The following is a 12,143-nucleotide window of genomic DNA, read 5'->3' on the forward strand; positions in this document are numbered from 1 at the left end:
ATCTTTAATAGGCTATGGCAAACTAATTTTACTGCACCAGTTACCTACTAGACCTCAAGATTTAAGCGGCAATGAGATAATTTACATAAACACCCAAGTTTTAAAAATAAAAACCGAGTTCAACGACTACTTGAGCACCTACTAAAAACCACAGAATTCCCGCAGCGACGCCTTTAACGTTTATAGTTATAAGATACAGGCTTCAGATTCCTGACTTGATGAAATTTCCTCAGTATTTAGGCCAAAAAAGAGTTTTACCAAGGGGGGGGGGGGGGCGCAGTTTGGAGGCAACTAAACCAAACTGTCGTCTGCTGCATGTTAAGTGGATTTTACGTTCCTTGTCCAGTCTTCGTGAAGCCAAGATCAGTTTTAAAAAACTTTTTACGTAAAAACACATTCTCGGGTCTCCAGAAGCTCGCCGCGCCCGCTCGGCACCGGACACCGGGCCGCTGGGAACGGTACCGCGTCTGTTCTCAGCCTCAGGAAGAACAAAGGGCGCTCGGGGCCCGGCAGGTGCGTCCCTCGTGGGCACACGAGCAGCCCCAAAGTCCCCTTGCGACGAGGAAAGAAATGTGGGGCCCCGAGAGGTCGGCGGGCCTCCCGCCTGGCGCCAGAAAGTGTAAGGCCTCACCTTGCTTCGGTCCTCGTCCTGCTGCTGCAGCACCTCGGGAACCGCGGCCATGGCGACGCGGGTCTCGAGCGCGGGCTGCCGGGCTGTGCGAGGAAAGAAGAGGCTGGGCCGCCGCCGCCGCCGGGGCGCCTAGAGGGGCGGCCGCGGCCCCGCCTCCGCTAGCCTCCCTGCCCCACGGCGGCAGGAGGCCTCGAGACTCCGCCACCATCCCAGAAGCCCCTGGAAAGGCGAGCGGCACGCCACGTGCTCCCCCACAGCTGCCTCCCCCGTCCATCTTGGAGCCGGGCAAAGAAGCTACGCGGGGCCTAACCTCGCTCCGGGCCACGCGGGAGCCGCAGACCACAGGGCAGCGAGAGGGACCCGAAGCCAGAAACACTCCCCGTTAGGCGCGTCTCAAGGAAGAGCGTGCTGTCGTGCGGCGAAATTTATTACTTAGCCAGGGCCAAGATGGTCACGAGCTGTGACGTAAGCGAAATCTCGTGAGAGCGAAAGGGCGCGATTTGGAGGCGCCCGCGCATCTGCCAGCGCCCGCGAATCTGCCGGCGGGGAGGGACTCTACGAGAATCGCGTGTCTATGGAGGTGAACCAAGGGCTAGGGGCGGGGCGTGCGCACCGCAGTGCGCAGTGCATGCTGGGGCCGCCTTGCCTGGGCGGAAGCCTAATTCGAGACCAAAGCGCGGGAACGATGAGAATACGCGTTGGAAGAGGTTGTTAGCTACGTGGGAGTTAAGCGAAGGGTGGTGGTCGCCGAGGTACCTACCCTTGCCCTGGGCTAGGCTTCTACTTAAGCCGTCTCTTCCCTAGTCCTGACTCTCACCGTAAGGGCCACTGCATTCTGACCGCCAACATGGTTCGGTTGTAGGCGGCTGTTACGGTACCAGGAGTCTGACCCATGGGGTCAGACCGACCCTCCTTCAGCAACCTGGGTACTTGGATTCTGGCTAGAAAGAATTCGGAGCAAAGACCCAAATTGTAAGAGAATATTTATTTGGTAAATCACAGAGGTCGGAAAAGTAGTTGGTAGAAGAGATGGTCTGAGGGAATTTGTTATGGAGGAAAAGGAAGGGCCTTTGTCCCTAGCCGGTTTTGCTCAGCGGATAGTGCATTGGCCCTGCGGTCGTCCGGGTTGGATTCGGGTCAAGGGCAGTACCTCCATTGCAGGCTCCGCCCCGACCGAGCCCTTATCGGGACTTAGGCAGGAGTCCACCAACCTCACTTCGTCTTTCCCTCTCACTCTCCCTAAAAATCAATGGGAAAATATCCTCGGGTGAGGATTAACGAAACAAAACCAAAAAAAAAAAAAGGAAGGGCCCTTGGAGCTTGGAAGTGAGGGAACTAATGGCAAGGTGCCTGGGGGGAGGGGGGAATAAGGGCTTCTGGGAGGGAGAGCACATTGGGTCCTCCTGCTAATGGTTTTAAGGTGGAGATTTTAGGGGAAGACCTCAATATTCATCAGTTTTCTAGGTGTGTCCTTTCAGGGTTGGGGTCTTCACTGGTTGATTGGCCAGTCCCAGGGTCATTATGCAGTGCAGCTGGTCCTGAGGACAAGGTGGGGTGGGGGCGGAGAGGTCGCTGGTCTGGTTTTGCTGCTTTTCTGGACCTGGAGCTGAAATACAATTGAGGCATAGATGTTATCTCTAGGGAGGAAAGGTCAGAGAGGTCAAAACCACTTGACCAGCTTTTTGCTAGGGGAAGGAAAGTCACCCTGGGGGCGAGTGACTATCCCTTACTATAGGTACCTGGGGTTTTCCACCCTGGTGACCTTCTGTAGTAGGCCTATCGTCCTTGCTCTGTTCATGTCTGTCTTAACTGCCTACTACCGGAGGCTGACTTATGGGGATCACAGTGGTGCTCCCTGCTGTCTGCCGTGCTTACCTGCTGTGCTGGGACCTGACATGACCTTCAGAAGTTTGATTTCCACTTCTGTAAAACAGTGGAAGTAGTACCCACCTTACAGGTGTGAGGGTTGAATGAGAAATCTCCACACAGAATACTTAGCAAAGAATCTGATATTTAAGGATCCGTGGTTAATTGTTAACTGTGACTCCTGGCTATTACAGGATGGATTCTAGAGTTGTTTTTTCAGCTAGTCTCACATTCCTCCCTCAGTTCCTAGGCATCACATTTCTCCAGATAGAATATTGGGGACGTCTTGCCCAAGCTGCTATTTCGAATTTAGTAGGTGCTGGTTCTTCTGGTATTGATAAGGGCCTTTCTTTGGAAATAGCTGTGTCCGAGCATGTTGCAAAAGCTTATTGAATAGGCTTTTAAATGTGCAATATCATACTGATGCCACTTTCACATTGATAGTTAAAATAATTTAACACATTTGGCACCTAACACCACTTTTCTCTTTAATAGGAATGCAAAAAATAAAAAGACCCTCCGCATTGCAAGGAGACTGAGGGAAGTGAAAAGTCTAAAGATGAAGGCATTTCAGACCATCTGCAGGCAGCTTAAAAGTTCAAAGGGATTTTCTGTAGAAGTATCCCCACATATGGGTTTCTTCACTTCCTCTTATTCATGTGGCCGGAAGAAAAAAGTGAACCCTTATGAAGAGGTGAACCAAGAAAAGTACTCTGATTTAGTACAGTCTGTCTTGTCATTCAGAGGCCCTGCTCAGACTCCAGAATCATTGTTCGAGGAAGATTCTTTACTCTATGGACCTGTGAGTAAGTGTAAGCCCCCAAAGCAAGATGAGGAAGCAAGAGTTCCAGGAAACTGGTTTCCTCTCTTCAATCCAGAGAGAAGCTTAAAGCCAAATGCAACAGGTGGTGCGACAATTCCTTTGAAAATCCCTTTGCAAAGGAATAAGATACCAAGTGTGACCCGGGTCCTTCAGCAGACCATGACATCAGAACAGATTTTCTATTTGGAGAGGTGGAAACAGCGGATGATTCTGGAACTGGGAGAGGATGGCTTTGCAGAATATACTTCAAGTAATTTTCTTAATCCTGGTTCTATATTGTTACTATGTTTTCTAGAATATACAGCACTAGTGTCATTCTTTTAAGTTTTTTTTTTTAATCTTAACTAGTGAGGAATTACTTTCAGATAATAATTAGCTTCAAATAGCCCTGTGTGTTTAACTCAATCCTCATGACAACTCTATAAAGCATAGATACTATTGTCCCCATTTCACAAATGAAACAAGCATAGAGATCAAGTATTTTGACTAAATGATGTATAAAATTTATTTATTTTATAAGCTACAAGCTTAAGTATTAGAATTGCCTGTTTTCTTTGATTATGGAAGAAAATCACCTGATAATGGAATTCTAGTTGTTTGCTAGGCATTCTGTTCAGAATCTAGTAAATACCCCTTCTTCTACTTATCAAGGTAGACTGACAAGCCAGACTAATGAAATTAAAACAGTAAGCCAGAACACATCATCTGTATTTAGATCTTGGTAAATTGAGATAATCAGATGCTCTTGATTAGGAACTGAGAATAAATAAACTTTAGCCTTCAACTCCTAACTTACTAGACAAGTGAAGAGAATAACTTCCTTTAAACAAGATTCCATTCAAAAGCAAGAAAAAGGAAAGACCATTGCACAGGTGAATTAACTGATCTCATCAGGACTGGGTAGTTGTCTTTTCTTAAAGCTAAGTTTTACATTGATCATTCCTTAGACCAGTGGTCGGCAAACTCATTAGTCAACAGAGCCAAATATCAACAGTACAACGATTGAAATTTCTTTTCAGAGCCAAATTTTTAAACTTCTAACGCCACTTCTTCAAAATAGACTCGCCCAGGCCGTGGTATTTTGTGGAAGAGCCACACTCAAGGGGCCAAAGAGCCGCATGTGGCTCGAGAGCTGCGGTTTGCCAACCACTGCCTTAGACCAGCAGTTACCAGTCTTTCAGACCTCACTGACCACCAGTAGTCTGCAGACTACTGGTTGCCGACCACTGCCTTAGACTATGCTTCCGAGAGAGCAGTATATCTACCCCAAGTGGTGGTACACAAGCACTTTTTTAAGAGTAATGCAGTTATTTTGAAGCATCTTAGAAAAAAACATGCACGTGTGCACACATGTTAAACAAGTAGTTACATGTGTTTTAAAGAAAATTAAGTAAATCTTGTGTAATTTTTAATTTAATTCAGAGTTTTTTAGAGTACTTGTTTTTTAGTACTAGTTTGGTCTCTGTTTTTGTTTTGTTTTTCCTTTTCCCTTGATTTTTTTTTTTTTTTTTTAGACTTATTTTTACAAGGGAAACAGTTCCATGAAGACTTGGAAAGCATACTTTCACCCCAGGGGAACTTAAAAGAAGGAGATGAAAATCGTGAGTCTGGCTACATCGAAAGCATTCAGCATATTCTGAAAGATGTCAGTGGAGTTCAAGCTCTTGAAAGTGCTGTTCAACATGAGACCTTAAAGTATGTAGGTCTGCTGGACTGTGTGGCTGAGTATCAGTAAGTATTAGATTGTTTTTATGAAAGTATGTAGGTGAATTAATGCAGGGTGGGACAGATGGTGCCTACTTTTTCCTTTTTTTTTTTTCTATAGCATTTTTTAAATTTTTTTTTTTTTTATTGTTTGAAGTATTACAAATAGTAGTACATATGTCTCCTTTTTTTTTTTCCCCATTGACCTCCCCCCGGCCTCCCCTACCCCCCAGTACATGCCTTTACCTGCCCACCCCCCCAGTGTCTTGTATCCATTGGTTATGCTTATTACTTTTTCCTCTTAACTCCTGCTTTAAGGTACAGCCTCTGTTAAGTCAAAACCTGTGTGCTAGGTAAAAGAATTGGGTAAGGATGGATACAGAGGGAAGAGCCACATAATCCTTGTAAATCTGTTTTCCAAAATCAAAATATTTGGTGGAGAAAAGATAACATTTTTTTCTCTTTATTTTTTTTTTTGAAGATAACTTTTTAATATCCCTAGGAGGGCCTGTTTTCCAGCATGTTCTCCTCCCCTCCCCCCAAGCCAGGTACCAGCCATGAGATCAAATTTGATTCCTGGATTTTCTTTCCTGTTCCCCTAAAAATAGCATCTTGATCTGTTAGCCACACCAGCTGGGCTAAAAAAAAAAAAGTGGCAGGATTTTTTTTTTAATATATTTTTATTGATTTCAGAGAGGAAGGGAGTGGGAAAGAGAAATAAAAACATCAATGATGAGAGTCATTTATTGGCTGCCTCCTGCACTCCCCTACTGGGGATGGAGCCCGAAACCCAGGCCTGTGCCCTTGACTGGAATCAAACACAGGACCCTTCAATCTGCAGGCTGATGCTCTATCCACTGAGCCAAATCGACTAGGACAGGACTTTTATTTATTTATTTCAGAGAGGAAGGGATAGAGATAGAAACATCTATGATGATGAGAATCATTGATTGGCTGTCTCCTGCAGGCCCCCTACAGCGGGGGGGGGGGGGGGGCCGCGGGGAGGGTATCGAGCCCGAGACCCAGGCATGTGCCCTTGGTCGGAATTGAACCTGGGACCCTTTAGTCTGCAGGCTGATGCTCTATCCACTGAGCAAAACCGACTAGGGCCAGGATTTTTTATTTTTTTTTTAAAGTGTTAATGGATTTGAACCCCAGCCTTGGTTTTTGAGCTAGAGAATTTCTAAAGCTCCAGGATGTTTAGTCTTTTATGATGAGGACTTTGCTACTGGTCTGTGGTGGTTCATTCTGATAGACATTTGAAGCAAAATCAGCTAAGGTAATAATAGGTGTAGCTTCAATTCCCCTGTCACTTGTTAAAGGAAAGGAGGCCTTGGAGGTTTCAAGGCATTTCAAGATTGTATAGAAACTTAAACTGTGGAAAAGTTGTTTCCCAGCACTCCCACGTGGGCCTGCACCTGTAGATCTCACCGGTGCAATTTAGGAAACATTTTCATCAAACTCCTGACAGGCTCATTTACTGAATAAAGGGCTCAAAGCAAAGAGAATGTCAGATCTTTCTAATCCTAAGAGGTAAAGCTCAGCTTTTTGGTAAGTGGAGAATAGAAGCAACAATCATTGGTTGACAAGTAGTAAATTATACGTAAGAGGGTTAACTTAATAGAGTTTTTTAGTTTTAATTATTACCTACAAAGACTTTTCTTTGGTTTCTCTTTAGAGGCAACCTGTGTGTGATTGATTGGAAAACATCGGAAAAACCAAAACCTCTTATCCGAAATACATTTGACAATCCGCTGCAGGTTGTGGCATACATGGGTGCCATAAACCATGATGCCAACTATAGCTTTCAGGTCAGGACACTGAGCCTCTGCTTAAAGCAACACTTGTTTAAAGCTATTTAACTCATTATGGTTCTTATTCTGTTTGTAGCCCGCTGCTTGCTTTGTTCCTTGTCTTTCTGCCACTTTAAAAAGCACTTTTCCCCTTCTGTGGCTTTTTGCTGTTGTTGTTAATAGTTCTTTAATGATGACAGTCCATTCTTCAATGTGTTATCTGTCATCTTTGTGTTCTTGTGTATCCTGGTGCAGTCTTTCATCAGCCCATCTTAGAAATTGAGTTAGCAGATGCTACTGTAGATTGATTTGTTCTGAGTTTGCCCTGGAGTAAGAAGGAAATTAACCTAAGCTCTCTCATCCTACTGTGTTTCTTCTAGGTTCAGTGTGGTTTAATTGTGGTGGCCTACAAAGATGGATCCCCTGCCCATGCACATTTCATGGACACAGAGCTCTGTTCCCAGTACTGGGCAAAGTGGCTTCTTCGACTAGAAGAATATACAAAAAAGGAAAAGAACCAGGATATTCAGAAACCAGATTAGGGGCAGGATGCTATTTGGAAACATTCAACACTTTCTCACAGTTTGGGAAAATATATTGCTGTTTACTGTGACCTAAGATGGAGGTCCCACAGGATCTGAGAGCTGCATTAACACAAAGCAGAAGTATTAATTTGTTAAAATTTATTGCAATAAAAAAGAAAAAGACTGAAAAGCCAGAAACATTTAGATATAAAAAACTGGACTTTAGCATACAAAAGATCAGCCATGCTACCTCTGACTATGATTTACTTGAAAAAAAGTCAAGCAAGATTGGCACAGTGTTGGTGGCTCTTAGACCCCATGGGACCTCTGTGTGTCCTGGGCAGGCTGCCCAATCTTTAAACTAAAATTGGAGGGCAATGAGGCTTGGTGTGCCAAGCATTTCCCCAGGGTTACACGAGAAGGGAAGGGGCCATAGCAGTCCCAGGGTGTGTGGAGGAGGAACTCACATCAGCCAACTACTACTGCCAACACAGTTTCCTAGAACTTGTTTTATATATTGGGGTTCTCTATATATTTCTTTGGGAAAGAAAATTTCCATTTAACATTTTTTAAAAAGAAATATGTGACTGCTTAGCCACGAATAAATATTGCGACGGAGCATATTCACCATATCATTGGCATATCACCAAATAACCAAGAGAAGTAATTGGCATACCACCAAATAACCACGAGAAGTAATTGTAGGTATTTTAGTTATATTCTGCTTTGAGTAATTGAATCATGTCCATAGAGAAAATGTATCATTTGTGGAATTTTTTTAGCTATGGGAAGCAATAATATATTTTGGGGGGGTGTTTGATAAGTAATAAAAACTATTAGTTGTCACTGGGTTTGGGAAACAGGTAAATCCCCACTATAGCCTTGGGGGATTGGTCCCTATTTTATGAAGTGGGTTAGCATTATTGTTTTAAAATCATAGGATGCTACAATTAATTTGTTTCTTTCATTAGCCATAATTATAAATAAAATACAAGATGTGACTAAAATAATGAAGTTTTTTGTTTTAGTTTCTGTGTTTATAGATTAATTTCACAAACCTGGAAAATGTTTAGACTTTGTTTTTATATTCAGAATTTTACCACTGGCCCAGTAGCTTTGGTATATGTTTTATGTAAATGAATACAAGGAGGTGTCCCGAATCAGTCACCTGTCAAGGAAAGTAAGGTTCAGTTGGGGGAGAGGAGGCTTGTGGGTGACCATTATTGACTCTATACACATCTACATTTTTTAAAATAGCATATATTCCTGTAACGTGTAATATCCAAAGTCAGGAATCAAGTAAGAAAATTAAAAATTGTACCAGCAGATTTTTTTCCATGCTGCTCTAATAAGTTTCACCCTGGGATTTAGGAAACCAGATCCAACGAGACTTCATTTTAATACAGTTCTGTTGGGTTAACATAAATTCACTTTGACCCAAGCTAGTGGTGGTGTGAAAAGTTCCATAAAGATCCTTAGAGTATGACCAAGAAGACATGGTTGATAGAACAGGGAAGGTAAATCCCTGGGTAGATTTCCCTGAACCACATTTCCCTGAACCCAATTTCTCCTGGTAATTTTCAGATCTCACCAATTAAAGAATTCTCAATGCTTTGAGAAGGAAATGTTGATAAGGGGAAAAAGTTATTTTCACTATTAAGGCATAAGAGGAGAAAGCCAAATCTGAGTTTCTAAATGAGTCATAACTTTTTTAAGAACATGTATATTACTAGTTTTTGGTTGCTACCTGTTCTAAGAAATTGTGAAATGAAACAGGATTTGAAATGAGAGTCTCCAATTGAGGTAATTAAAATATTTTTTAAAGTATTCTTTTCTGAAGGGGTTACCTCACATAAGTACAAAAGGTATCCTTATAGACTGAGCTTTGAGATAGTCCATTAGATTTAAAGCTACATTTTTTTTTAAGATATATTATTATTGATTTTTTACAGAGAGGAAGGGAGAGGGATAGAGAGTTAGAAACATCAATGAGAGAGAAACATCCATCAGTTGCCTCCTGCACACCTCCTACTGGGGATGTGCCCACAATCAATGTACATGCCCTTGACCGGAATCGAACCTGGGACCTTTCAGTTCACAGGCCGATGCTCTATCCACTGAGCCAAACCAGTTTCGGCTAAAGCTGCATTTCGTTCTGCAATTCTACACTTGCTTAATGCATTTAATAAGACTGCATTTAATGAAGCTGCCAAAGCTCCAAGCTGGTACTAAGAGTCAATATTTTTCAAAAAAAATTTTTTTTTTCCAGTCCAGCCAGTGTGGCTCAGTGATTGAGCATTGACCTATGAACCAGAAGTTCACATTTCAATTCCCAATCAGGGCACATGCTCGGGTTACAGGCTCAATCTCCTGTATTGGGGGGCGGCGGAGGGGGGGGTGGAGGAAGCAGTCAGCCCATGATTCTCTCTCATTGATATTTCTATCTCTGAAATCAATAAAAATACTTTTTTTCCCCCTCAGACCTGGCCTCTTGCTCAGAGCCATTAATACGTGTTAATCTGAGAAAATAATTAACTTCTTTCTATAAACCCATTATAGTTCTAGGAAAATGAGTGAACATATGACCTATGGTTTTATATTTGTTGACTCTGGTAAACACAGGAAGAGGGTTTTGTCATAAGTCAATGTGTTTCCAGGTAACCAATTTGCCTACCAGCTTTACTAGTAAAAGGAGTTGGAGAGGGCTAAGCAATTAAACATTTTATTATAACCTACCCTATCTTCTGTCTCCCAGACACACAAAAAAGTGAAGCAAGGAAATAGTTGGAACTGTTTTTTAAAAATACTTCAATTGTTTGGAGTTTGTACCTTAAAGAGAAACACTGTCTTAAACCAATCAATTACTAAGTACATGGCAGAACTGATTCTCCTTGCCTCCCTCCCATCCTTGCAGCCTCTGAGGCCTACAGGTTAAGTAAAGAGATGTGCTATTGCTGGAAGCGGAACCTGTGAACCTTTAAAGTTATACTATAGAAGGGAGCTTGAGAGAATCTCTTTGGGGAGATCTCCCTGATTGAGTATTGCCTTGACAATAACAGTGGTCAGGTTTGAGTAATGCACATGTGAACCCAATCATAAAATGATGTTCTGGGTTAGGGGTTCCTTTATGATCAAGATTGGGGGAAGAGAGGTTGGCCCTAGCTAGTTTTGCCCAGTGGATAGAGCATCAGCCTGGGGACTGAAGTGTCCTGGGTCTGATTCCAGTCAAGGGCACATGCCAGGGTTGCTGGCTCAATCCCCAGAGGGAGGCATACAGGAGGCAGCCCATCAGTGATTGTCATCATTGATGTTTCTATCCCTTTCTTTCTCCCTTCCTGTCTGAAATCAATTTTAAAAAATTAAAACAAAGAGTGGGGGAGGGGAGTTTTTAATAGATCATCACAGATAAGTCCTTGCCTTTGTTTCCCTAATCCCATTTCTCTCCCCTGAGATAAACACCATCATACATTTGGAGTGTATCTTTCCAGTATATCCTTTTACAGTTTTACAATCCATGAAAAATACACCATTGTACTTTCTGTGTTTTTGGTTTCACTTGCTTTGTCTCCACTTATTTTTGATATCTCACCAGGTGACCACTTCCAAATCTATATTTCCTCATGCTTCATTGTCTCTCTCACCAATGGGCTGATAGGCTAACAATGTTTTGTTACTATAGACAGTGGTACAGTGAACAACACCCTCCTGTGCGTGTTTCCACAGGAGACAGGTGCAATGTGGTGGAAGCAGGATGTCGATTGGGCTCTGCCAGTTAATAGCTCTGTGACCTATGGCAAGTTATCCGACTGTTCTGTGCCTGATTTCCTCATTTGTAAATTGGGGAGAAATACTAGTACCTACTATTATAATAGAGCAGTACAGTGATGTAAGCACTTAGGACTGCGCCTGGCACATCATGGGAACAAAATAAATGTTAACCGCCATCATCAAATGAACACACCAGGATGCATCTTTGCTGGCCCCAGAATGTGCACAGCTTAAACATTACTGCCCAGTTCCCCTCCCAAATCATCTTTATGTTCCCACCAGTGATGTCTGAAATTTCCTGCTTTCCCACACATTCATTAACAAGAATTTTAAGACTTTCGTTTGCCAACATGATGGGGTGAAAACAGTTCATTTTTACTTTTTGTTTTGAACAGCATTATCGCTTGAATGAAAACGGGATTGCCACCTAGTGGTGGGAGAAGTAGACTGCACTTAGCAAGCAGAAGCCAAATAGGGATGGACCTAGCTATGGGCAAACTACGGCCCGCGGGCCGGATCCGGCTGTTCTATCCGGTTCTCTTGCTCTCCCCTCCACTCCTTTACTTTGAATTTATATTAGTTCACACAAACACTCCATCCATGCTTTTGTTCCGGCCCTCCGGTCCAGTTTAAGAACCCATTGTGGCCCTCGAGTCAAAAAGTTTGCCCACCCCGGACGGAACTGGGGCATCTTAGTTCCTAACACAGGTCTGGTTTGATTTAAAGTAACTGTGTAAGAGATTTTCTCTCCATTTTTAGGCAGCTTGATGATTTCCTTCTCACTTTTTCTAGTATGGCGACATGGAGACCTGTCTACACAGCCCTGTGAGGCTTCCTACAGCTAAATGAATCTGGGTCACTGGCTCTGAAAAGAGAAGTGAGATAAATTAGGAACAAGGCTATTTACAAACTGGCAGGAGACTGTGGCTCTAAGCAGGGCAGGATTTTCATGGAGAGATGGCCAAATGCAGGCATTGGGGCTGCTCCCTCAAACTGCCACAGAGGGCTGAGCTGAGAGTCTCAGTTAACTTCTT

The 12,143-nt window shown here is 43.2% G+C and overlaps 2 protein-coding genes across 5 annotated transcripts in view; one reads left to right on the forward strand and one right to left on the reverse strand.

The window, feature by feature from the left end:
• SNX5 (sorting nexin 5) overlaps positions 1–1,093 on the reverse strand; it is a 26,259-nt gene extending 25,166 nt beyond the window's left edge. The window contains exons 1-2 of the mRNA XM_080685077.1: positions 942–1,093; positions 632–714 (exon numbers count right to left, since the gene is read on the reverse strand). Coding sequence (XP_080541203.1) covers positions 632–682 — 51 coding nt within the window. The 5' untranslated portion in view covers positions 683–714; positions 942–1,093. The remainder of the gene's footprint in view (positions 1–631; positions 715–941) is intronic.
• Positions 850–8,345, forward strand: MGME1 (mitochondrial genome maintenance exonuclease 1). 4 transcript variants are annotated; one of them, XM_080685082.1, is made up of 5 exons: positions 850–1,211; positions 2,993–3,570; positions 4,835–5,051; positions 6,703–6,835; positions 7,198–8,339. In XM_080685082.1, exons 2-5 carry the CDS (start codon positions 3,057–3,059, stop codon positions 7,357–7,359), a joined length of 1,026 nt encoding a protein of 341 aa, XP_080541208.1. In that variant the 5' UTR covers positions 850–1,211; positions 2,993–3,056; the 3' UTR covers positions 7,360–8,339. The 4 variants fall into 4 exon arrangements, with proteins under 4 accessions (XP_080541208.1, XP_080541207.1, XP_080541206.1 ...); XM_080685081.1 differs by lacking the exon at positions 850–1,211 and adding an exon at positions 1,232–1,338; XM_080685080.1 differs by lacking the exon at positions 850–1,211 and adding an exon at positions 1,261–1,383.
• The last annotated feature ends 3,798 nt before the right edge of the window (positions 8,346–12,143 follow it).

This window comes from Plecotus auritus (genome assembly GCF_963455305.1).
Source record: "Plecotus auritus genome assembly, chromosome: 8".
Taxonomy (NCBI): Eukaryota; Metazoa; Chordata; class Mammalia; order Chiroptera; family Vespertilionidae; genus Plecotus; species Plecotus auritus.

Excerpts from the sequence above, each read along its gene's own strand:
- MGME1 (XM_080685079.1), top strand. The coding sequence starts at position 1,524 with ATGGGGTCAGACCGACCCTCCTTCAGCAACCTGGGTACTTGGATTCTG. Across the intron at positions 1,604-2,992 it reads TCGGAGCAAAGACCCAAATT|GAATGCAAAAAATAAAAAGA; the intron begins GTAAGAGAATAT and ends TCTCTTTAATAG. Across the intron at positions 5,052-6,702 it reads GACTGTGTGGCTGAGTATCA|AGGCAACCTGTGTGTGATTG; the intron begins GTAAGTATTAGA and ends GTTTCTCTTTAG.